Here is a 24,404-nt window from a genome sequence, read left to right as displayed (position 1 = left end):
TCGGTGCCACTGTCGGTGCCACTGTCGGTGACAGTCAGAGACAGTCGGTGACAGTCGGTGCCCAGGTCCCGCTGTGGCGGGTGACAGGACACTGTCGGTGACACTGTCGGTGACACTGTCGGTGACTGTCGGTGCCCAGGTCCCGCTGTGGCGGGTGACAGGACACTGTCGGTGACACTGTCGGTGACAGTCGGTGCCCAGGTCCCGCTGTGGCGGGTGATAGGACACTGTCGGTGTCAGTGTCGGTGTCACTGTCGGTGACAGTCGGTGACAGTCGGTGACAGTCGGTCGACAGTCAGTGCCCAGGTCCCGCTGTGGCGGGTGACAGGACACTGTCGGTGTCACTGTCGGTGTCACTGTCGGTGACAGTCGGTCGACAGTCAGTGCCCAGGTCCCGCTGTGGCGGGTGACAGGACACTGTCGGTGTCACTGTCGGTGTCACTGTCGGTGACTGTCGGTGACAATCGGTGCCCAGGTCCCGCTGTAGCGGGTGATAGGACACTGTCGGTGACACTGTCGGTGACACTGTCGGTGACAGTCGGTGACAGTCGGTGCCCAGGTCCCGCTGTAGCGGGTGATAGGACACTGTCGGTGTCACTGTCGGTGACAGTCGGTGCCCAGGTCCCGCTGTGGCGGGTGACAGGACACTGTCGGTGTCACTGTCGGTGACAGTCGGTGACAGTCGGTGCCCAGGTCCCGCTGTGGCGGGTGACAGGACGCTGTTGGTGACAGTCGGTGACACTGTCGGTGACAGTCGGTGCCCAGGTCCCGCTGTGGCGGGTGATAGGACACTGTCGGTGTCACTGTCGGTGTCACTGTCGGTGACAGTCGGTGACAGTCGGTGCCCAGGTCCCGCTGTGGCGGGTGACAGGACACTGTCGGTGTCACTGTCGGTGACTGTCGGTGACTGTCGGTGACAGTCGGTGACAGTCGCTGCCCAGGTCCCGCTGTGGCGCCCCCGCCAGGCGGCAGCACAGCCTCGGGCCCGGGGGTGGCACCGCCCGGCTGCGACCACCGGGGGGCGCTTGGGGACACCAGGGAGGGATCCCCGCCGGGGACAATGAGGGGTTAATGTTGGCATTGGGGACATTGGGGACACTGGGGACACGTCCCCCCGTGGAGGGCAATGAGGGCTTAATTGGGGGTGCTCGACGGGGGGAAATGAGAGGTTAATTGGGGGCGATAATTGGGGGAGTCGCGATGGGGCCTCTGGGGGCAGCGGGGTGCGAATCCGACGCGATTTTCAGCGGTGAAGTCACAGGAGAACGGGGGGATCACTGGGACAAGGACCCTCCAGGGAGTACCGGGGTGAGGGGGCTTAAAATGGGGACTCTAATGGGAGGCAAGTCCTGCCGGGCCTCCCTCGAACCCCCGGGCTGAGGTCCAGTGACACGGTGGTGTTATAAATGGGGACAGGACAGGGACAGGGACAGGTTGTCCCCAAGCCCCGTGGAGTGCGGGGGCCTTTTCCGGGCTGCGGGGCGGGATTTGGGCCGAAAACGCCGGGAAATGGGAAGGTCACACACGAAGGGGGAGCGGTTTTGATGGGGTCGGAGCGGGACAGAAGCCATTCCGTGTCCCTCGTTGTCCCCTCCCCGGTGTGTCGCTGGCCGCGATCCCCCTTCCCGCCGCGCCCCCAAATCGCTTCTTTTCTATAAAATAAAGGTTCTCGGCCATAAAGGATCTTGGCCACAACCCCCCCCAAAATCCCGCAACGCCCCCAAAGCTCCCCAAGCCGCGTTCCCAGGGCAAGGGCGGCCCCAGCTCCCCGCTGCGGCGCTCGCCGTGTCGGGACAGGGCTGAGCGATGTCGTGCCAAGGCTCTGGGGGTGTTCACACAGCGCTCCTGAGGACGTGTCGCAGCGCCGTGGCGGCTGTCGCGACAGGCCCGAGCCGGCTCGGGGCGTGGAACGGGGACTCGGGGAGGGAAGAGCCGCACGTAACCCGCGGTGCGCAGGGCGGGGGGAGCCCCGGCAGCGCCGGGGGGAGCGCGGCCGGGTCTGAGGGAGCCCGACACAACATGGCGCCGGCTCCGCCATTCGCCGCGTCGTCCCACCAAGGGCGCGGAGCGGCCGCGGTCCCGCCCCGCCGCGGCGCCCATTGGCCCGTTTGAGACCGACCGGGGCGCTGATTGAGCCCGAGCCTCTCCGCGGCCGCCGCCTCCGCGCTCCGGTTGATCGGTGCTCGCGTCAATCTCCGCGCCTCTCCCGCCCCGAGGCGCGGCCCGCGCGGCCGGTTGGTGCCGGGCGGTGCCAGTCAGGGCCAGGCCCCGCCTCCCGCGCCCCATTGGCAGCCGGGCCCGCTCATCACGCCGCGGCCCGCGCCGCCGCGGCCGCGCCCATACGGGGTCTCCCTGCGAGCCCGCGCGGGCGCTGATTGGCTGCGCCGCCGCCCGCCCCCTCCCCCCCGCGCCCCCATTGGCCGCCGCCCCGCCGCGCTCCCCCTCCCCCACGGGGCGGGGCGGCGGGGGCGGGGCGCGCCCGCCCTCCTCTCCCCCCGCGCCGCACCGCCCTCGCTTCCCATTGGCCGGCGGGCCCGTCGCTCCGCGGTTCGCGCGGCGCTCATTGGCCGCGGGGGCGGCGCGGGCGGGGCGCGGGGCTGCGGCCGCGGCGCGCGGCCCCTCCCTCGGCAGCCCCTCGGCGGCACCGGCGGGTTCGGCCGCTCGCCCGCCCGCGCCCCCGCCCCGCCCCGCGCGCCCGGCCCGGCCCCGGCACCATGAGCGGTAAGGACGGGGCCGGGGCCGAGCGCCGCGCGGGGCCCCGGGCACACGCAGAGGCGGCGGCGCCCGCCCGCTCGGAGGGGCCAGAGGCGGCCCCGCCCCGCCGGGCCGGGCCCCGCCGGGCCGGGCCCCGCCGCGCCGCGCCGGGGGGACCTGCCGGGGGAGGGACCCGGGGGAGGGGGGAAGGCCTCGGGGGAGGGACCGGCGGCCGCGCCGGGCAGGGCTGGAGCGGAGGAGGGGGCGGCGGGGAGTGATGGGGAGGCCCCGGGAATCGGGGCTGGGGGCGGGGGTGGCGGGGGGGGGGAGGCCGAGATCCCCGGGGATCGGGCGCCGGGATGGCGGGGGAGGCCGTGGGGGAGGGCGGCTGCGAGCGCAGGCACCGGGGGGCTTTCCCCCATTCCCGGGCAAGGCGCCGTGCGGGGGCGGATGCGGGAGGCGAGGGCGGGGGGGGGCCGTGCGGGAGGGCCGCGGGAAGGTGCGAGCGGGGCCGTCCGGCGTCCCCTCCCCGCTGTAGAGCCCGGTGAGGGGCGCCGGGGGTGAGGGCAGGACCGGGGGGCGCAGCCCCGGTGGCCGGCGGAGGATGAGGAGGCTCCCGAGCGCCGGGAGAGGAAGCATTCGGTGGGAGCGGGGACCCCCGCGCCGGCGGGATCGCGGGCGGGGCGGCCCCGGGCAGGGGATCCCGCGGGCCGGAGCCGCGCCGGGGAATCCCGGGGTGGATCCGCGGGGCCGGGGGTGTGTGCCCCGGCCCCCGCGGGCAAGGCGAGGGGGAGGCCCGGGGAGGACCTCGGCGGGGGCCAGGGAGTGTCCCCGGCGGCTGGGGAGGAGCCGGACCCTGGAGCCGGGTCCTCCCCCCCCTGTCCCGCTGCCAGCTCCCCTTTGGCAGCTCCCTGCTCTTCGCAGCCCCTTTCCCGGCTGCTCCAGGAGCACATGGTCCCCTCGCAGCCAGCCCTCCGTGTCCCCTCCGGGCCCTGCCGGGCCCTCCCGAGCCTCGTGCCGCTGCCCTGCCCCGAAATGTCCCTAACCGGGGCTGTCGCTTCCCTCCTGCGCAGACCAGGAGAGCACCGAGGAGATGTCGGCTGTGAAGCCCGACAAGGGCGAAGGCGACGCCAGCAGCACGAGCAGCGCCGGCGGTGGGGAGGCCCAGGTGAGTGGGGGGAGGATCGGCCCCCGCCCGGCCCCGCTGGCTCTGGGGAACTCGTGGCAAAGTCCAGGGCCGGGCCGAGCTGTTTGCTGGGCCCAGGCGAGCGTTTCAGCGCGGGCAGGAAGAGGAGGGTGAGCGCTGCCAAGGCTTCCCCTCCTCCCCGGCTCTCCTCGGAAGCTCGCAGTTCCCCTGCTCCCGGTGACACCGCTGGCCCTTCTCCAGCTCGGGGAGCCCAGGAGTGACCCTCCTCCTTCCCGGGGCTTGCTTGTGCCTCGGGGCGATTCCCCGGTTCGGGCTGGAGGAGCCCTCTGCGCTCTTGGCTTTCCCAGGCAGGCTGCCTCCCAAAAGGCTTTTCCCTGTGGGTTCAGGCTGTCCTGGCCTGACAGCGCTGTGCCTGGCAGTTGTATTTTTCCGGCTGTGGGTGGGTTTGTTCAGGAAGAAGTGTTTATCTTTTCCGAGTATGCTCCTCCCTGTTTTCTCTTTATAAGTTGTTGGGGTTGTTTTTTTGGTTTTTTTTTTTTGTTGTTGTTGTGTTTCCCTGTTTGGTTTGGTTTTTTTTTTTTCTTCACTCCGGGCCTGCCCCTCGGGCCGCCTTCCACGCCGGTAACTCCTCCTCTCATCCCCAGGAGTCACAGCCTTCCCCGCTGGCCCTGCTGGCAGCCACCTGCAGCCGCATCGAGTCTCCCAATGAGAACTCCAACAGCTCCCAGGGCCAGCAGGGCGGGAGCGGCGAGCTGGACCTGAACGCGGCCGCCGCCCAGCTCACCCAGTCGGCCAACGGCTGGCAGATCATCTCGGCGGGCTCCAGCACCCCCACGGGCTCCAAGGAGCCGGGCGGCAACGGCGGCAACGGCGGCGACGCCTCCAAGAGCCGCCCGGTCAGCGCCGGGCCCTACGTGGTCACCTCGGCGTCCGGCCTGCAGAACCAGCAGGTGCTCACGGGCCTGCCGGGCGTCATCCCCAACATCCAGTACCAGGTGATCCCCCAGTTCCAGACCATCGACGGGCAGCAGCTGCAGTTTGCCACCACCCCGGCGCAGGTGAACGTGCAGCAGGATGCCTCGGGGCAGCTGCAGATCATCCCCGGCTCCAACCAGCAGATCATCACGAGCCGCGCGGGCGGCAGCAACCTCATCGCCATGCCCAACCTGCTGCAGCAGGCCGTGCCCATCCAGGGCGTGGGGCTGGCCAACAACAGCCTCTCCGGGCAGACCCAGTACGTGGCCAACGTGCCCGTGGCCCTCAACGGTAACATCACCCTGCTGCCCGTCAACAGCGTGGCCGCCAGCCTGGCGCCCACGTCCCAGACGGGCACCCTGAGCAGCTCGGGCTCGCCGGACAGCGGCTCCCAGCCGGCCACCTCGGGGGCTGCCAGCAGCTCGGGCAGCACGGCCACGTCCCAGGCCAGCTCGGGCGCCTTCTTCACCAACGCCAACAGCTACTCCACCACCACCACCACCAGTAACGTGGGCGTCATGAATTTCTCCACCAGCGCCACGGTGGGCACCAACGTGCAGGCGCAGACCCCGCAGAGGGCCGGCAGCGTCCCCAGCTCGGACTCTCTGCAGAGCCCCGTGTCCGGGGTGACCCTGCAGCCGGGGCAGCAGAAGGAGGGGGATCAGAGTCAGCAATCGCAGCAGCAGCAGCAGCAGCAGCAGATCCTGATCCAGCCACAGCTGGTCCAAGGAGGGCAGACGATCCAAGCCCTCCAAACCACCCCGCTGTCCGGCCAGACCTTTGCCACTCAAGCCATCTCCCAAGACACCTTGCAGAACCTGCAGCTCCAAGCCGTGCCCAACTCCGGCCCCATCATCATCCGCACGCCCACGGTGGGTCCCAACGGGCAGGTGAGCTGGCAGACCATCCAGCTGCAGAACCTGCAGGTGCAGAACCCCCAGGCGCAGACAATCACGCTGGCCCCCATGCAGGGCGTGTCGCTGGGCCAGACGGGCAGCACCAGCACCACGCTGACCCCCATCGCCTCGCTGCCCAGCGGCACCGTCACCGTCAACGCCGCCCAGCTCTCCTCCGTGCCGGGCCTCCAGACTATTAACCTCAGTGCCTTGGGAGCGTCCGGGATCCAGGTGCACCAGCTGCAGGGGCTGCCCCTGGCCATCGCCAACGCCCCCGGTGAGTGCTCGGGGGCACGGGAAGGAGGAAGGCTGGACCCTGCTGGGCCGGGCTGGTGTCAGATGGGGTTGGGCAGGTTGGGGTGGCGCTTGCGCTGGCCCCGGGGTGGGAGCGTGTTGGTCGCCAGAAGACGCCGAAGGTGGTTTTTTTTTGGGTGGGGGGAGTTTTATTTGGGAAGAGGTGGCCGCGGGGGAAATGCGGAGAAGAAGGGGGACGCCTGGTTCTGTGCCGCTGTCCTGCCCTGGTGGCCACCGGGGTCAGCGCCGGGGTGAGGAGCCCGAGCCCAGCTCGGCTGGGCCTGTAAAGAGTCACGGCCGCAGAACACAGGGATTAACTGAAAACCCCACGGAAACAAACACGGTCACGGAGCCGCGGGGAATTTCCTCACAGGGGCGGAAGAAAGGGCTCATTAAGCGTCCGGGTGCTGGCGCAGGACAGCGTGACCTCAGCGCGGCCCAGACGGTGCCGTGGGCGCGGGGCACCCTGCTCACATCCCCAGGGATCCAGCCCACCGTCCCCCACAGCCTGGGAAAAGCGGGATACGTCAAAGTGGGAGCTGAGCCGGAGCCCGCTCAGCTTCCGCCGCGGAAGGGATCGGTTCTGGGAACGCTCTCCGCTTGCTTTTCCACTGTTTTCCTTGGCTTTTTTTGTTTTTTTGTTAAGGTTTTTTTTTTTTTTTTTCCCGTTTGGGTTTGTTTTGTGTTCTGGCTCCGGCTAAAAGGGGCTGTTGCTGGATTTAGTCACAGTTGAGAGGCAGCAGAAAATGTTGCTCAATCCGGCCCGTGCTTCCCTCTCGCGAGAGGCGGCGGCCGCTCCCCCGGGCTTGTTTTGCAGCATTATTTTGGGCTGTTGCTACAGCAGCTTGGCTCGCAGGCAGGCCACGGGTCACTCCAGCCTCGGGATTAGCCTGATCCTTGGATTTCCCCGGGCGCAGGGACCCGCAGGGCCTCCCACGAGCCGGGGCTGGCACCCGGGGGGACACAAACGGGATCCCCTCTGTGCCATCCCCACGCCTGGGGCGGCTCCCACCCAGCCCGGGGCGTGCTCCCGGTGCGTTCCCGGGCTCGTTCCTTGTTTTGAAGGCGCTGGAGAAAGGCATGGGCGAGCCCCAGTTCCTGTATTCGTGCCTGGCTCTGCCCTCGGAGGTGGAACAGGGAGGAACGTTCTAGAGACCACCCATCCAACGCGCTCACGCTGCGAAGCCTCCTCCTCCTCCTCCTGTTTCTCCTCCTCCTCCTCTCCTTTTTTTTTTTTTAGCTCAGCAGCTCTCAGCCCTCGATCCGCGGTGAAGAATTCCCCGCGAGCGGTGGCAGCAGCGGAGCCTCCCGGCTCTGTCCCCAGCCCCGAGGAGGCGGCTGTGACCCGGGGGAGAGCCCAGAGCAGGGTTCCGAGCGCTTTTCCGGGGAGCCCGGGACGGTCCGGGAGGCTCCTGGGGTGAAACGGGGGAAGCTGTGGCCAGGGCAGAGCTTCCTGGCACCCATCCAGTGGCAGGATTTGGAGGAGATTTTCTCCGTCCCTGTCCCTCAGACGTGGCAATGAGTCCCTTTGTCCCCCCCCTCAGCCACCACCAGCCCCTCTCCAGGGGGTGCTGAGCCCCCCCAGACCTGAATCCCTCCGCAGCTCTCCAACGGGAATTTGAGGGAGGGGTTCATTCCCAACCCTTCCCAAATCCCCCAGCGTTTTCCAAGCCTTCCACGTGTGCTGGAACTTTCCGCTTCAGGCAAGGAGCTGGGAGGGGTTTTTGGAGCAGGAAAAAGCTCCTCTGCTTCCGGGGGGAGGCAGATGGAAAATGAGCCCTTGCTGCGGAGGGGACTGGAGCTGGTTTTCCTTGGATCCTGCTGCGTGTTCCGGGCTGCAGGAAGGAGGAGGTGGCCCCAGCTGCCACCTGGGCTGGCAGCTCTGCGTGTCCTGCCCCTTCCAGAGCTCAGCCCGGCGTCCCGGCTGCTCCTGCGTCCCCTCCTGAACCTCATGGATGGGGGGCCGTGGCTCCCAGCCCCTCGGGTCTGTTGCCAGTGAGGTTTTTCTCCTGGGTTTTGGCAGGGGGAAAAAAATCCCTCAGGGGGAAAACAACGCCTGAAAAGGTCTTTAAAACTCAGATTTTTTTTTTTCATTATTTTTTTCTGGGTGTGATGCAGAGCCCAGCTCGGTGTCTGTGTTAATGGGGTGGCTCAGAGGCTGTTTCTTCCTCCTCCCTGGCTGGTCTGCGACCACCAGGGATGGCATGTGGGCAAACAGGCCCGGGAAGGGGGGATTTCCCCCCAAAACCCACCCGGGGCTGCTGCCGGTGTGGGTGGGCACCACCCGTGAGGGGCTGGGGCTGTGCCACCTCAGTGGGGTCTGAGAGCCACCTCAGTGACCCCCAGCCCCAGGGAGGGGACATCCTGTGTGAGGGGGACGATGGCGGGGGTTTTGTGACATCGGGGTTTCTCTTCCTCTTTTGCTGTAGGGAGGAGGAGAAGGGGCTGTTGTGAGCTGGGTGTCCCTGCGGTGGCTCTGTCCCCGTTGTGAGCTGGGTGTCCCTGCAGTGGCTCTGTCCCCACGTCCCTGTCCCAGCCCTGCTGTCCCCGTGTCCCTGTCCCAGCCCTGCCTGGCTGAGGAGTGTGCCGGGTAAAAGGGGTGCACTGGAATTAACCCTGCTTTGTTTTAGGGGCTCTCAAGGGATATCCCTCGTTTTGGGACGTTTGATTCCAGGCCTGGATGGAGCTGCTGGGTGGGATTGGGATTTTCTGGGCAGCACGAGCTCCCTTCCAGCTGAGGCAATCGAGCAGAGGGACATCAGCACTGTCCTGAAAGGAAAATCCCCTGGTGGGTGCAGGAACCTTTGGGATCGTGTCCAGCAAACCCCTCCCGGCTCCCTGCTCCCACTTCATCCTCCCAGGGCCCTTCCCAGCCTCGGGCCAGCGGCACAAAGCCCCGATTGTGTCCCGTGTGCCGGTTTTTAAGGGCAGCTTTGTGGCAGGGCCTGGCTGAGGCCCGCGGGGGCCCGGAGCCCCGGCAGGACCCGCCCGTGACGCGCGGCCCTCGTTTGCCGTCACGGCACGGAGCGGCGCGTTGTGAAACTTCCTGCTCTAAATCCCAGCCCGGGCTGGACTTTACATCCCCTCTCTGGAGTCCTTGGATGACCGTCCTCCGCTGGGCACGGACACAAATCCCCGGAGACCCCTGGGCAGAGAGGCAGCGATCCATCCCGGCAGCTGTGTTGTGGCAGCTTTGTCTGGGTGAGGCTGCGCCCCACACGAATCCCCCGTGGGGACACCCTGCGGGTCTCGATGGGGCAGCCCTGCTGCTCCTCCTCCTCCTCCTTTTCCTCTCCCTGCCGCTGCTCCAGGCCGGGGCTGGCAGCCTTGCCGGTCGGACGGGTCGGGCGCGCGGCACCCGCCCCGTGACTCCTCCCGGGAGAGGTCCCGGCTCCAGACCCGTCTGCCAGGCCCTGATCTGCCTCTCCCTTTTATCTGGGCCAGCCCCAGCCCTGCCGGAGCCCCGTGCTTATCGCCCCACACGGGAGACGCGGCCAGGCTCCCGGCTTTTGGGGGAGTTTTTCGCGTGGCTCCTTTCCAGAGCGTCGGCTCCCACCTCAGCACGGCTCCTCATCTCCTCCCACCCCATCCCCGGATGTCTGGGTTAGATCCTGGCAGTGATACGGGCATCAGCTCCTCCTCGGGATTAAAATCTTGGGACTTGTGTCCCGGGAAAGTTTCCGCCCTTGGCTGCGGTGAGGTTCGGGTGAGCTGGGAGACGCCTGCTGGGGCTCCCCGCTTTGGGAATTGCCCTTCCCGGTCTCATCCCGGCGTTTTCCTCCTTCCACAGCCCTCACTCAGGGATTTCTGGATGTCAGGGAGAGGTGCTCTGGGTGCTTTCAGCCCGGCGATGGCGAGGCAGGACCGGAGGCTGTCCCGGTTTTGTGACAGTTCCGAGGGGAATTTAAAGGGCAGAGGGGCTCTGTGTGTCAGTCTGCAGCGTGGCAGAGGCATTTGGCAAATCCTGGAGGATTCATGGATCTGGCAGAGGGGATGATGAGGTGATTCCCTGCCTCTGCTCTGTCCCCTTTTACATTCATTCCAGCGGCTCCATCCCGATTTATCCCCTCTCCGAAGGAAGCGTCGCTCGTCCTGACGCACAGAAACCTCCGGCAATTACGGGAGCTGCCCAAGGAGTGGCCTCTGGAGTCATCAGAGTCCAAATTAAACCCCAGTTACTCACCGGGCTGCAGACTTGCAGCCTGCCCCATCCCCTGGTTCCCTCTCCGCTGCCCCCATCTCCAAGGAATTGCTGAGCCAGAGCTTGGCTCATTTACATGGATGAGCTCCTGGTGCAGATTAACTCGTTTTGCAAACCAGGGAGGCAATCAGATGGGGGGAAAAAAAACCCCAAGGGGACGCGGTTCCAAAGCCACCCTGTCCCTTTGTGCAGCTCTTTGGTGTGTCTGCAGCAGCCGGGGTTTGCTCCGGGCAGGGCAGTGACCCCCAAAAACCGGGCAGGAAACGGGGAGAGCTCGAAGCGTGAGCCAGAAAATGCGGATTTTGGAGGTATTTTTCAGGAGCACGCCCCGAAGTGCTGGGGCTGAGCGTCCCCAAGGTTTTGCTTTTCTTTCTTTTCACCCTGAAAACTTCCTGGTGCCAGCTCTCCCCCCTCACCCCCGGCAGAGCGGCCGGAGGTGCAGGGTTTGCACAATCAGCCCCGGGTTGTTGCTTTGGGGTTTTATTTCCAGCCCTTCCTCCGGGAATGAACACAGGGTCTGTTCCCCTGCCTGAGGTGGGCCAGGGCTGGGTGTGCGAGCTCCTCTCTCCTCCCTGCGCCGGGCGTTTCTCACCTCCTGGTCGTTTGCTAAATAAAGCAAACAAACCCCAGCTTTTTTTCCCCTGCACAAGGAACACCTTGTCTGCAGAGAATTCCCAAGCCAAGATTCCGGGGTTTTGGTTTTTTGTTTTTTTTTTTTTAGTGGGACACCAGAAACTGTCCCGTTCCTGGGGGGTCTCTGAGGTTGCCGGTGGAGCAGGGCCAGAGGCAGCTCCCCTCTCCTGCCTTCCCAAAATCCCTCTTTCTCCCCAGCTTTTTTTTTTTTTTCCCAAGGATTAAACCTCCTCTTGCTCCGTTAATAATATATTTTTTCCAGGGCTTTGCTGACCCGAGCGTGGAGCCTCCAGGGAGGCTTTAGTCTTAGCAGGGACGTGTATTAGTGGGGATAATAATCGTGAATTATCCTCTCTGCCAGCTTTTTCCCCTGAACCTGGCGTATCCCAGAGATTTCAGAGCTCCTGCTTGGGGTGGGACGATCCCTGCAGGTCCGGGATCTGGATTTATACCTCGCTGAGAGGCAGCCACAGATTTGGGGTTGTTCCCCCCCGTGCCAAAATCCCAGAAAACGCCGCGTAGGCTTTTGCCTCTTGGAGGATTGAAGCCGTTCCAAGGAATCCTGGCTGGATTCTCCCCTTCCCTGGTGTACTTTTGGGGAGAAAACTTGTGTTTTCTCCTGCTTTGGGGTTTGTTTTTTTTTTTTTGTTTGCGAGGAGAAAAGTTGTGTTTTTTCTTCTGGCTTTTTTTTTTTTCTTTTTTATTTTTCCCCCCCCCTCTCCCGCCTCCAGCAGCTCTTCCCATCCGGGGAAATCTCTAATCCGTGGCTGGAGCACAAAGCTGTCAGCGCTGGCTTAGGAAGATTAAAAACCCCTCCCAGGCTCCCCCCGTGCGGGGCTGTGACTGCAGACACGTCACGACTGGGAAGCTCCTGAAATCCTCGACTTTGCCGGGAGCTCGGGAGCGTGGCACCCAGGGCCGAGGCCTCAAACGGTGCCACCTTTGGAGGGGACAATTCCCTCCTCCAGGCCCGGCTGGGACAGAATTCCTGCGCTGCCAGGGGTCGGTGCCAGGCTGGATGAGGGGACCCCGAGGATATCCGGGGTTTGTGGGGCCGGGTGACAGCCCCAGGTGACAGCCCCAGGTGACAGCCCCAGGTGCCATCCTGGCTGCTCCTGCCCTGTCCCCTGTGTGACAGGGTCAGGCTCTGCTCCTGGGGGCTCTGGGTGTCCTCAGCAAGCCAGCACTGCCCGTTCCCAGGGAATCTGGATCCCTGGATTCGGGGACAGCAAACCTCCCAGTCCGCTCCTGCCTCTTCTGCCAGCTGACCTGACGTGGGCACGCACCTCAGGCTGTGCTGGGAAGCTTTAGCTTGGATTTTAGGGAAGATTTCTTCCCTTTCCCGGGGGTTTTTGTCCTTCCCTGAGCCCCAGGGACCCGTTCTGGGGGCTCCTGTCCCTCCTGAGCGCGGCTGCTCCCTGGAGCTTTGCCCGGGCGCCACTGACGCCTGCTGGCACCGGCACCACCAGGGGCTGGGGAAGTTGTTCCTGCCAGGAATTCTTCCTCGTTCCCAGCGCCGTCTCCGGGTTGTGAAACTCCCTCCTGGCGCCTCCGGGATTTGAAATTCGTCCTTCTCCAGCCCCCTCCTTGGAGCTCCTACGTGGAAGACGGGGATTGTAAAGGCAATTTCCCTGCTGGCAATTTCCCAAGGTGCTGGTCCCAGCAGGGCTTCCCAGGAGGATGGTGGGTTTGGGAATGGCAGCTTTGGAAAGGGCAGAGTCCGAAATTCCGGGCTGAAGGGACGCAGTGAGTGCCCGGCAGCCCCCGGGCACCCCCAGCCACCTTCCTGTCGCCTCATCCTCCCTGGAGCCGCTTGGAAACTGCACCAGGAAAAGCCCCAGATGGGTTTTTGGGAATAATTCCCACCTGGAGCTTCATTTCCCAGCCTCGGGAGAGCACGCCCGGAGTGAGATAAAACCCCAGGTGTGCTTTGCCTCGAACCTGCCGCGCTCGGGTCACAGAAACCGGATTCCTCGCGAGGAAATTGCCGGGAAAAAGGTGAATTTGTCTCACACCTGCCACGTTCCGGTGGCAGCGTGTCCTTCCCGTGAGGAAATCGGGGTGAAGGAGGTGGATTTGGGGCTGGAATCACAGCCCGTGGCCAGCCAAGGATGCGGCAGCGCCTCCGGAAGCGGCTCCGCTGCCCGTCTGCCAGGAGATCCTTTGGCATCCGTGAACTGCGGCTGAAAAGGGATCGCTGAGCCCCTGACGTCCCCAGAGCTCCGGCTCTGCGCAGGGACTGCGGAGCCAGGAGGGGAAATATCCCAGGAGTGACGATGGGATCGGGGAAGGGATGAGGGGAGTGAGCAGGGGAAGGCTTCAACCCCCCTCGGGTGGGTTCCGTTCACCTGGGAGCTCTCCCTGTGCTTCCCTGGCTCTCGGGAGCCGGGAATTGCTCCTGGGGAGAGGCAGGGATTGGCTCCAACAGCAGCTCCTGAGGATTTCCCAGCTCTTTGTGTCCTTACCCAGCTCCGTAACGGGGATGACGTGGAGCCACCGAAGGGTGCTGCTCTTCCAGCCGGCTTTATTTACCCTGGTGCAGCCTGGGCTGGAATTCTGCTGGAATTCTGCTGGAGTAGCTGCAGTAGTTGGCAGGGGGCTGTTTCTCGGGAGAGATGCAGCTCTTCCCTCTCCCCTGGAAATAAATTAAAAACAGGGAGAACAGCGGGAGGTCCGGGAGGCCAGGGAGAGCCGCGGGCTGGGGAACCTCGGGAAAGGCGAGGGAAAAGGGCGGAGCTGGAGTCCTCAGCTGGAGACCCTCCTGTGCAGGTGAGGAACGTGCCCTCAGCTCCTCCCGCCTTCTCTTGCAGGTGAGCACGGGGCCCAGCTGGGGCTGCACGGCGGCAGCGGGGACGGGCTGGGGGACGAGAGCACGGCCGTGGAGGAGGGGGAGACCAGCCCGGACCCCCAGCCCCAGCAGGGCCGGAAAACGCGGAGGGAAGCCTGCACCTGTCCCTACTGCAAGGAAGGAGAGGGCAGGTGAGGCCGCTCGCCGCCCGCGGCTCCGGCGCGCCCCCCAGAGCGCCTGGGTTTATATGGAATTGTTTGGGTTGGGAAGGGGCCCTGGGATCATCAGGCCCAGCTCTGGCAATGTCACCCGTGTCCCCAAGCTCCACTCCCACGTGGCCACCTGGGCCACCCCCAGGTCCTTTCCCACCTTTTCCAGCCCCAATTCCCCGTGCCCGGCGCGTCCCATGGGGCTGTTGTGACCCAAGGGCGGGACCTGGCTGAGCCTCACCCCAAACCCCTCAACTGGGGTCCGGCCACTCCCGATCCATCAGATCCACCCCGAGACCGCCACCGAGATTCCCATGGCTTTAACCCTTTCCCCTTCTCGCAGGAGCTCTGGGGATCCAGGGAAAAAAAAGCAGCACATCTGCCACGTGCCGGGCTGCGGGAAGGTGTACGGCAAGACCTCGCACCTGCGGGCGCACCTGCGGTGGCACACGGGCGAGAGGCCCTTCATCTGCACCTGGGTGCTGTGCGGGAAGCGCTTCACGCGCTCCGACGAGCTGCAGCGGCACAAGCGCACGCACACAGGTACGGCCGCGGCTCCCGGCCCTCCGGGGAGCGCGGGGACGCGCGGGGACGGGCGGCGGCTCGGAGCCGGGGCGGCTGCGGGGAGCGCCGGGGATGGAATTCCGGCGGTGGCGGGGAGCTCTTGGGGATGAGAGGTTCTCCGGGGCGTGAGCGTTGTCAGGGGGAGGGAGCTTTACTGAGATCCCAGAGTTCCAACGTCTTGGAGCTCTGGCCTTGAGCCTGTCCGGAGCCTGAGCATTGTCAGGGGGAGGGAGCTTTACTGAGATCCCAAAATTCCAACATCTTGGAGCCCTTAGGGCTGAGAGTCTCTGCAGAGCCTGAGCCTTCTCAGGGGGAAGAACCTTTCCCAAGATCCCAACCTTTTCCCAAAATTCCAACGTCTTGGAGCTCTGCCCTCGAGCCTCTCCGAAGCCTGAGCCTTCTCAGGGGGAGGGACCTTTCCCGAAATGCCAACCTCTTCTCAAAATTCCAACATCTTGGAGCTCTTAGGGCTGAGAGTCTCTCCAGAGCCTGAGCCTTCTCAGGGGGAGGGACCTTTCCCAAAATCCCAACCTCTTCTCAAAATTCCAACATCTTGGAGCTCTTAGGGCTGAGAGTCTCTCCAGAGCCTGAGCCTCCTCAGGGGGAAGGACCTCTCCCAAAATCACAACCTCTTCCCAAAATTCCAATATCTTGGAGCTCTGCCCTCAAGCCTCTCAAGAGCCTGAACCTTCTCAGGGGGAGAGACCTTTCCCAAAATCCCAACCTCTTCCCAAAATTCCAGCAACTTGGAGCTCTGGCCTTGAGCTCTTGGGGCTGAGAGTCTCTCCAGAGCCTGAGTGTTCTCAGGGGGAGGGACCTTTCCCAAGATCCCAGTCTCTTCCCAAAATTCCAACGTCTTGGGGCTCTTGGAGCTGAGAGACTCTGCAGAGCCTGAGCCTTCTCAAGGGGAGGAACCTTTACTGAGATCCCAATCTCTTCCCAAAATTCCAACATCTTGGAGCTCTTAAGGCTGAGAGTCTCTCCAGAGCATGAGCCTTCTCAGGGGGAGGGACTTTTCCCAAGATCCCAGTCTCTTCCCAAAATTCCAACGTCTTGGAGCTCTTAGGGCTGAGAGACTCCCCAGAGCCTGAGCGTTCTCAGGGGAAGGGACCTTTCCCAAAATCCCAGCCTCTTCCCAAAATTCCAGCAACTTGGAGCCCTGGCCTTGAGCTCTTGGGGCTGAGAACCTCTCCAGAGCCTGAGCCTCCTCAGAGGGAGGGACCTCTCCCAAAATCCCAGCCTCTTCCCAAAATCCCAGCACCTCAGAGCACTCACCTCAAGCTCTTCGCTCCAGAGCCTGACCCCCACCCCGCTCCCGATCTCCATAAACCTCCTCCCAAACCCCGGAGTCCATTCCCACCGCCCCTCACCCCTCCCATCTCCCCCGAAACCCTCACAGGAGAGAAGAAATTCGCCTGCCCGGAGTGCCCCAAACGCTTCATGCGCAGCGACCACCTCTCCAAGCACATCAAGACCCACCAGAACAAGAAGGGAGGAGGAGCGGGCGCCGGCGGCGGCGTGGCCATGAACGTCTCGGCCGTGCCCATGGACGCGGCGGCCTCGGCGGCCGAGGGCAACGGCGGCGCCACGCCCTCGGCGCTGATCGCCACCAACATGGTGGCCATGGAGGCCATCTGCCCCGAGGGCATCGCCCGCCTGGCGGGCAGCGGCATCAACGTCATGCAGGTGGCCGACCTGCAGTCCATCAACATCAGCGGCAACGGCTTCTGAGCGCGGCGACAGCGGCGCCGGGCTCGGCTCCTCCGGCGGCACCGCCTCCTCCTCTCCAAGAAGGCCAGAGCTATATATATATATATTTTTTAATTTTTTGGCTTGATTTTTTTTTTTTTTTTTTTTTTTCCCCCGCCCCGGTCTTTTTTTTTTTTTTTCTCCTCGTCCTCCCCCTTTTTTATTTTTTTTTCCTCTCTCTTTATCTAACCCCGAGGTTCCTCGGTGTTGTCGCGCCTTGGTCCTTTTAGCAAAAAAAAAATGCCACAAAAAAAAAAAAAAAAAAACCAAAAAATATAATACCCTGACGACAGAAATACCGACAAAACGATCCAGATTAAAAAAAAGAAAAAAAAAGGAAAAAAAAGAAAAAAAAAAAGGAATAAAACCCCAAAAAACCAAAAAAAAAAAAATAGAAAAGATTCTATATTATTATTATATATATAAAAAAAAAAATATGTGTTCGTTTGAGAGAGGAGAGATGTTGCTGCGACCATGGCGTGGTCCCTTCGATGCCTTATCCTGGAGCAGCTCGGCCCCTCTGGGGCTCGTCGGACGATGCCCGAGCTCCCACTTCCCAAAATCCCCAAAATCCCTAAAATCCCCCAAACCTCCCTCCCCGGGCTGTCGGACGCTTTGCTTTGAGGTGATCCTGGAATTCCTTTGGCATTCTCGGGGGGAGATCCCGCTGGATTTTTCACCCTTGGACTCCCACTGCCCTCCCCTGCCTCGGCAGGTGTGGTTTTTATTTTTAATTTTTTTTTCTTTTTTCTTTTTTTCTCGGATCTTGGGGTGGGTTTTTATTTTGATTTTCCAGCCCTTTTCTTGGCAAGGCTCCCGTGGGAGCGGAGCTGCTCCATGGGAAGGTCACGGACAGAGAGCCCTGGAGGGGCCACAACTGGAGCCTCCTCTGGGGGAAGGGGGGGAAAAGATGATTTTTTTTTTTTCTTTTTAAATTGCAGCCAGCATTGGAATTAATATAATAATAATAGAAATAATCGGGGAAAAAAAAACAACAAAAAAAAAGGAGAATCCGCGGAGCTCAGCCGGTCTGGAGCGAGGGGAAGCACCGCAGGGACACGAGGGGGACGCTGGAGGGTTTTGTGGCACTCCCGAAAAATGAGAAAGGGTGTTGGAAATAATAGGGACAGCTTGGAGGAAAACCAACAACAACAACAAAAAACACCAAAAAAAAAAAAAAAATCTTTTCCGGGATCCTGCTCTTCCCGCCCCGTGGGAGGGCTCGGTGCTTTCCGTCCTTCCTCCCACACCCTCCTCTTCCTGCCCCTTCCATCCCAAAACGGGGCTGTGGAACCCCAAAAAGGGGGAACTGGGGGGGTCTGTCCCCCGCTGCAGCTTTGGGGTGAGCAGGGCGGGGGTCCCGGGGGTGACCCCGGGCCGTGGGTCCGAGCAGCGGGAGCTGAGCTCGGCATGGGGCTGGAGCTGCCCGAGGATTTCCCTGATCCCATTTTTGGGGTCGGGGGGCACAACCCCTCCTTCTCTCTGGTGGGGTGCAGAGGATGAAACCCCCCAGATCCATCGATCCCGCCTGCCCTGGGCCTTTCCCACAGGAAAATCGGGATTTTTTTCCCTGCCAGGGCCCCTCCAACCCAGAACTTCCCACTCTGGACATCCCCCCCCCCAAGCTTTCTCCCGCTCCCCCTTTTTCCCGGGAGAAGCTCCAGCAGAGCCGGGAGCGCCGGGGAGGTGCTGGAATCCCTGGGGAAAACCTCTGGAGAGGAGCTGACCCAGCTGCCCCTTCTCCATCCCCGAGCTTTTGGGAGCTCCGGGAGCCAGCGGGAATCTTGTTTCGATTTTTTTGTTTTGTTTTGTTTTTGTTTTAAAACAAAAAAACCCCCACAGACACAAAAGAAAAAGAAAAAGGAAAGGCAGCAGAAGCTCCCCGGGGAGGGGGCGCAGGGCCCGGCCCCCCCAAGCTCTCTCTCTCGATATCTATTTTTGCATTTGTATATTTTTATATAGGAAACTTTAAGCATTTGTATTTTAATAACCCTGTGAAGCACTATGAGCTCCCCCCCACCCACACCCCCCCTAATCCCACCCCCCCCTCAGCCCAAAAACCCCACAAAGGATCGGGACAAAAAAAACCAAACAAACAAAAAAAAAAAAAAACCACAAAAAACCAGGAGGTTTCTTAATTTCGTGGACAATTCGATAAATTTGCCCCCACGCCCCGAGCCCGAGTCCGTCCCCAGCGGGGATCAAGTGCCAAACCCGATCCGGGATTCCCGTTCCCGGTGTCCCTTCCCCCTGGATTGTCCCCAAAGGAGCCGGGACCCCCGGGACCCCCGGGGTGGGGGGCTCTGCTCAGAGCCTGGGCTGCTCCCCTGCAGTGTTTTTTTTTTTGGGGAGGGGGGAATCAGAGCATTTTGGGGCAAATCAAAGCATTATTATTATTTTAGGGTGAAATCAGAGCATTGGGGGGGTTTTTTTGGGGAATTTGGGGGGGGGGGTTTTTTCCACGCCACCAGCGCTGCTCCCAGTGCCCGGGGCTGGGGATGGGGGGGGGGGGCACAGCCGGATCCCACCACCCCCATTTTGGCACTGGGGGGGGGGTCCCCACCCTGCTCCTGGCACCCCAAAACCCCCGGGACACAAAACACAAACGTGCCTTGACGGGGGGGGGTGACGGGCTGGGGATGAACCCCCCCCCTGCTCCCCCCCAGACCCCCAGACCCCACACCGGCTTTTGGGGGGGCTCTGGGGGCTCTCCCCATCTCCCAGCTTTAATCCACTGTCACCCCTTCATTCCGGGGGGGTCGGGGCCGGTTCTCTATGCAGTGGGGGGGGGGTCCTGGAGATGGGGGGGGGGGTGGTGCAGCCCCCCCCCCAAAAAAAAACTGGCAATAATTCTCTCCCTGTTTGATCTCATCCCGTCTCTGTTCTGTTTGAATTTGGGGAAGGGGAGGGGACGGAGGGTTTTTACAAATCCGGTGGCTGATGTCATCAACCTCCCCCCCTCAAAGGCGAAATTTATTATTATTATTATTTTTGGGGAGGGGAGGGGAGGGTGGGTGGTGGACGATTTTTTTTTTTTTTTTTTTTTTTCCCCGGGGGTCCCAAAGTGCTATTTTTTTGTACAAAAAAAAAAAAAAAAAAACCGACTTAGATGAAACTGTTAGATTTTTGGGGGGGGGTGTGGGTGGGTGGGAGGGGGGGCTCCTTTGTAAATGGGGAACGACGAGGTGGTTTTTGGGTTTTTTTGTAATAAACACGAGTCGCTGGCGTTGTCTGGAAGTCTGCAGGGGGGTCTTTTTTGCGGAGGGGGGCACGGCAGGGCTGCACTCAGCCCCAGCTCGCTTTTGGGGGGCTCATGGGCCGATTTTGGGGGCTCACAGGCCAGTTTTGGGGGCTCATGGGCCGATTTTGGGGGTGCAGCCTGTCCTAGGGTGGCACCAGAGGGGACAGGGGGCACTGAGCTACTTTGGGGGCTCACAGGCTGATTTTGGGGGCTCACGGGCTGATTTTGGGGGTGCAGCCCTTTCCAGAGTGGCACCAGGAGGGGACAAGGGACACCGAGCTCCCTTTGGGGGCTCATGGGCTGATTTTGGGGGCTCACGGGCTGATTTTGGGGGCTCACAGGCCGGTTTTGGGGGCTCACAGGCCAGTTTTGGGGGCTCACAGGCCGGTTTTGGGGGCTCACGGGCTGGTTTTGGGGGCTCACAGGCCGGTTTTGGGGGCTCACAGGCCAGTTTTGGGGGCTCACAGGCCGGTTTTGGGGGCTCACGGGCCAGTTTTGGGGGCTCACAGGCCGGTTTGGGGGCTCACGGGCCAGTTTTGGGGGCTCACAGGCCGGTTTTGGGGGCTCACAGGCCGGTTTTGGGGGCTCACAGGCCAGGTTTTGGGGGCTCACAGACTGGTTTTGGGGGCTCACAGGCCGGTTTTGGGGGTGCAGCCGGTCCCAGGCTGGCACCAGGGGGCTCAGGGCACACCGAGCTCCCTTTGGGGGCTCACAGGCCGGTTTTGGGGGCTCATGGGCTGATTTTGGGAGCTCACAGGCCAGTTTTGGGGGCTCACGGACTGGTTTTGGGGGCTCAGGGACTGGTTTTGGGGGCTCACAGGCCGGTTTTGGGGGCTCACGGGCCGGTTTTGGGGGCTCACAGGCCGGTTTTAGGGGCTCACGGGCCGGTTTTAGGGGCTCACAGGCCAGTTTTGGGGGCTCACGGGCCGGTTTTGGGGGCTCACAGGCCGGTTTTGGGGGTGCAGCCAGTCCCAGGGTGGCACCAGGGGCTCAGGGCACACCGAGCTCCCTTCGGGTGACGCAGGGCGGGGGGCCCAGGCCTGGCTGCTCGCCCTCCCCAGACACCCCGGCTCTCTCCTCCCTGATGCGGGGGCAGCACCTTCCTCCTCCTCTTCCTTCTCCTCCTCCTCCTCCTCCTCCTGCTGCTGCTGCTCCTCTCCTCTCCCCACGGCGGCTCCCATGGGGCGCTCAGGTGGGTGCTGTGCGGGGAGGGGGCTCGGGGGTGATTTTTTGGGGGGGGGGGGGGGGTCAAGCCACCCCCTCGCGGTGGCCGTGTGTCCCCTCGCAGGCCCCCAGGACCTGAGCTGCGTGTCCTACAAACACCCGAGCGTGCGGGGCTCGCTGGGGGGCTCGGGGGGGGGCCGTGGCCGGCACCGTTCGCTGCCCCCCCGGGCACTGCTGCGTCGGCATCTGGAACCGCAGCCACGCTCTGGTGCAGGGTGAGACCCCCGGGAGCCGGGGGAAAGGGGGGCTGCGCCTCGGGCCTGCCCCCGGGGCTTGGGGGGGATTTCGGGGCAGGATGGAGGGGTTGGTGCTGGCTTGGGGGGATTTCGGGGCGGGATGGAGGGGTTGGTGCTGGCCTGAGGGGATTTTGGGGCAGGATGGAGGAGTTGGTGCTGTCCTGAGGGGATTTTGGGGCAGGATTTAGGGGTTGGTGGTGTCCTGAGGGGATTTTTGGGGCAGGATTTAGAGGTTGGTGCTGTCCTGAGGGGATTTTGGGGCAGGATTTAGGGGTTGGTGCTGTCCTGAGGGGAGTTTTGGGGCAGGATTTAGGGGTTGGTGCTGTCCTGAGGGGATTTTTGGGGCAGGATTTAGAGGTTGCTCCTGCCCCAGGGAGTTTTTGGGGCAGGATTTAGGGGTTGGTGCTGTCCTGAGGGGATTTTGGGGCAGGATTTAGGGGTTGGTGCTGGCTTGGGGGGATTTCGGGGCGGGATGGAAGGGTTGGTGCTGTCCTGAGGGGATTTTTGGGGCAGGATTTAGAGGTTGGTGCTGTCCTGAGGGGATTATTGGGGCAGGATTTAGGGGTTGGTGCTGTCCTGAGGGGATTTTTGGGGCAGGATTTAGGGGTTGTTCCTGTCCTGAGGGGATTTTTGGAGCAGGATTTAGAGGTTGCTCCTGCCCCAGGGAGTTTTTGGGGCAGGATTTAGGGGTTGCTCCTGCCCTGGGGGGGATCTTGAGGAGGCCAAAATGATCTGATCCTGTCCGGGGGGCAGGGAGCGGGGGCTGATCCTGTCCGGAGCGGGGGAATTTGGGAGGTTCTGTTCTCTTTGGCCTTGGCCTTGAGCAGCGGCTGCAGCGGCGCTGGGGAGGAGCCGCTGCGGGGGGGGTCCCGCACAGGGGGGGGTCCCACCTGTCCCCCCGTCCCCTCCCCAGCACCCTCGGGTGACCGAGCCGCTGTTCCCAGGCTGCTGGGGGGGCCGGGGGGTCGCCTGTCCCTCGGCCACCTGCGGCCCCAGCCCCGCGGGACACCCGGGCAGCTCCGTGCTCCTGTGCCTGTGCCACGGCCACCTCTGCAACGGCTTCGCCTCGGGGACAGCCACAGCCACAGCCAAAGGCACGGCCCTGGGGCTGGGGGGGCTGGGGGGGCTGGGGGGGACCCCGCCAGGGCCCGGGGGGGGCTGGGGGACACTGGGGGAGCGAGACACAGAGGGGACCCGCGGGGGATCCTGAGAACTTCGGGGGAGCCGCGATGGGATGGAGCCCGAGCGGGGAGGGTGGGAGCCAGAGGGGACCTGGGGGGGCCAGGAGGGGACCTGGGGGGGCCATAGGATCCCCAAAAGTGCCCCCCACCACCGGCCCGGGCAGCTGGGGGGGGTCAGGGGAGCTCCGTGTCACCGCGGTCTCTGTCCCCAGAGCCTGGCTGGTGGTGGTCCGCCGAGAACCTGTGGCTGTGGGGTGCCGGCCCCCTCCTCCTCATCCTCTTCAGCTGCCTGGGCATCCTCGGTAGGGACAGGGACACGGCGGGGCCGCGGGGACCCCCGGGCACAGCCGCCCCCGAGCCCTGCGTGTCCCCAAATGCCGCACCTCTGGTGTTCCCAGAGTGTCCCGGGGTGGAGGCGGGGGGTCCCCAAGTGTTGTGTCACCTCGTCCTTGCGCTGGGGGGTCCCTGGTGTCCCGGGGTTGTCACCTTCCCCGTGTCCCCTGCGTGATGAGGTGGGGCCGGTGGTCCCTGGTGTCCCCAAATCCCGTGTCCCTGATTTGGGGGGGTTCCGTGTGGGCCGGGTGCCCCTTTGTGTCCCCATCCAGGACGGCGCCGGACCAGGGCCCGCACGGGGCAGTCACCGCGGGGGGGGCGCAGAACCGGGGTCCCCCCGGAGCCCCCCAGCCCGGACCTGCCTGTGCTGCACTTCCGGCAGGTGCGGGGCGCCCGCGGGGCCAGGGGCACCCACGGGGGGACACCCACGGGGGGACACCCATGAGGGGACACCCACGGGGCGAGGGGCACCCACGGGGGTGAGGGAGACCCACGAGGGGATACCCATGGGGTGAGGGACACCCGCGGGGCGAGGGACACCCACGAGGGGACACCCATGGGGCGAGGGGCACCCATTGGGCCAGGAGCACCCACGGGGGGACACCCACGAGGTGAGGGGCACCCATAGGGCGAGGGACACCCGCGGGGTGAGGGACACCCACGAGGGGACACCCACGGTGCGAGGGGCACCCAAGGAGGGGGACACTCACGGAGGGGGACACCCATGGAGGGACACCCATGGTGCAAGGGACACCACGGGGGCACCCAGGTGGGAAGGCAGGCACGGAGGTGGCGCCGGGAAGGGGACACCCACGGCAGAGGTGGCATCGGTCCGGGGGTGGCACAACAGCGCCGAGGGTGCCGGGGGACCCCCCAAAGGCGGATAGGAGGGGGTGCCGGGGGTGCCAGCCGTGTCCCCTGTCCCCCGCGCTGTCCCCAGGTGCTGCAGTCGGGCCGGTTCTCCGTGGTGTGGCGGGGGACGCTGCGCCAGCGGCCCGTGGCCATCAAGGCGTTTGCGGCCGGGGCCGGCCGCAGGTTCGAGGCCGAGCTCGCCGTGCACACGCTGCCGCTGATGGAGCACGAGAACGTGGCCAGGCTGCTGGACACCAGGGCGGCCGGACCCCGGGCACGAGGGGGGCTCCTGGTCCTGCAGCTCTACCCGGCCGTGGGTCACCGCGGGGGCTCGGGGGGGCTCGGGGCTGGAACGGGAGTGAGGGGGTTCAGGGGTAACGGGGTTCGGGGGGTCCGGGGGTGTCTGAAGGGCTGCCGGGGCTCGGGGGGGTGCGTGGGACGGTCGGGGAGCACAGGGCCGGGGATGGGGGGCGCTGGCGTGGGGAGATGCACGGGAGACACCGGGGGGCTGCAGCACGTCCTCACCCGTGTCCGTGTCCCCCGCGTGTCCCCAGGGCTCCCTGCGCCACTTCTTGGGACAGCACGTGGGGACGTGGACGGGCAGCGTGCGCCTGGCGCTGTCCCTGGCCCGCGGCTTGGCCTTCCTGCACCAGGAGCTGTGGCGTGACGGTGAGGGTGGCACCGCGGGCCGTCCCCTGCCCTGTCCCCTGCCCTGTCCCCTGCCCTGTCCCCCCGCCCCGCGCCGTGACCCGCCGTGCCCCCCAGGGCTGTACAAACCCAGCGTGGCGCACCGGGACCTGAGCAGCCAGAACGTTCTGGTGCGGGAGGACGGCACCTGCGCCATCGGCGACTTCGGGCTGGCGCTGGCGCTGCCGCCGCGCGCCCAGGACAGCACCGGCGCCCGGCACGCCGTCACCATCCGCAAGGTGACAGCGGTGGCGCCGGGTGACGGGGATGGCAGTGCCACGGCGAGGGGAGGGGATGGCAGCCCTGGGTTGGGGACGGCAGCCTGGGTGTCACCGGCGGCGTGGGCCCTGGGTGGCACCCGCCTGAGCCCTGTCCCGGTGTGGTGGCCCCGCCGGCCCTGTGCCCCCCATCTCACGGTCCCATGGGGCGCAGGCGGGCACCCAGCGGTACCTGGCACCCGAGATCCTGGACGAGAGCCTGGACCTGCGTGCCTGGGGCCG

At 64.2% G+C, this 24,404-nt stretch overlaps 2 protein-coding genes across 3 annotated transcripts in view; both read left to right on the top strand.

The window, feature by feature from the left end:
• The first annotated feature begins 2,683 nt into the window (after positions 1–2,683).
• On the top strand, positions 2,684–16,318 carry SP1 (Sp1 transcription factor). Of its 2 annotated transcripts, none has more exons than XM_040088512.2 (6): positions 2,684–2,721; positions 3,768–3,862; positions 4,486–5,989; positions 13,651–13,819; positions 14,181–14,380; positions 15,801–16,318. In XM_040088512.2, exons 1-6 carry the CDS (start codon positions 2,715–2,717, stop codon positions 16,130–16,132), a joined length of 2,307 nt encoding a protein of 768 aa, XP_039944446.1. In that variant the 5' UTR covers positions 2,684–2,714; the 3' UTR covers positions 16,133–16,318. The 2 variants fall into 2 exon arrangements, with proteins under 2 accessions (XP_039944446.1, XP_039944447.1); XM_040088513.2 differs by lacking the exon at positions 2,684–2,721 and adding an exon at positions 3,208–3,336 and having other exon boundaries at positions 15,801–16,317.
• A 4,252-nt stretch (positions 16,319–20,570) lies between these two features.
• The window catches only part of AMHR2 (anti-Mullerian hormone receptor type 2), a 4,663-nt gene continuing 829 nt past the window's right edge, over positions 20,571–24,404 (top strand). Inside the window, 10 exon segments of the mRNA XM_040088335.1 lie at positions 20,571–20,583; positions 20,680–20,744; positions 20,746–20,830; positions 21,796–21,945; positions 22,245–22,334; positions 22,638–22,747; positions 23,306–23,530; positions 23,772–23,886; positions 23,983–24,143; positions 24,337–24,400. Coding sequence (XP_039944269.1) covers positions 20,571–20,583; positions 20,680–20,744; positions 20,746–20,830; positions 21,796–21,945; positions 22,245–22,334; positions 22,638–22,747; positions 23,306–23,530; positions 23,772–23,886; positions 23,983–24,143; positions 24,337–24,400 — 1,078 coding nt within the window.

This window comes from Hirundo rustica, chromosome 30, assembly GCF_015227805.2.
Source record: "Hirundo rustica isolate bHirRus1 chromosome 30, bHirRus1.pri.v3, whole genome shotgun sequence".
Classification (NCBI taxonomy): Eukaryota; Metazoa; Chordata; class Aves; order Passeriformes; family Hirundinidae; genus Hirundo; species Hirundo rustica.
This window is presented reverse-complemented; position numbering and strand designations above follow the sequence as displayed.

Excerpts from the sequence above, each read along its gene's own strand:
- SP1 (XM_040088512.2), top strand. Across the intron at positions 5,990-13,650 it reads GGCCATCGCCAACGCCCCCG|GTGAGCACGGGGCCCAGCTG; the intron begins GTGAGTGCTCGG and ends CTTCTCTTGCAG. Across the intron at positions 13,820-14,180 it reads TGCAAGGAAGGAGAGGGCAG|GAGCTCTGGGGATCCAGGGA; the intron begins GTGAGGCCGCTC and ends CCCTTCTCGCAG.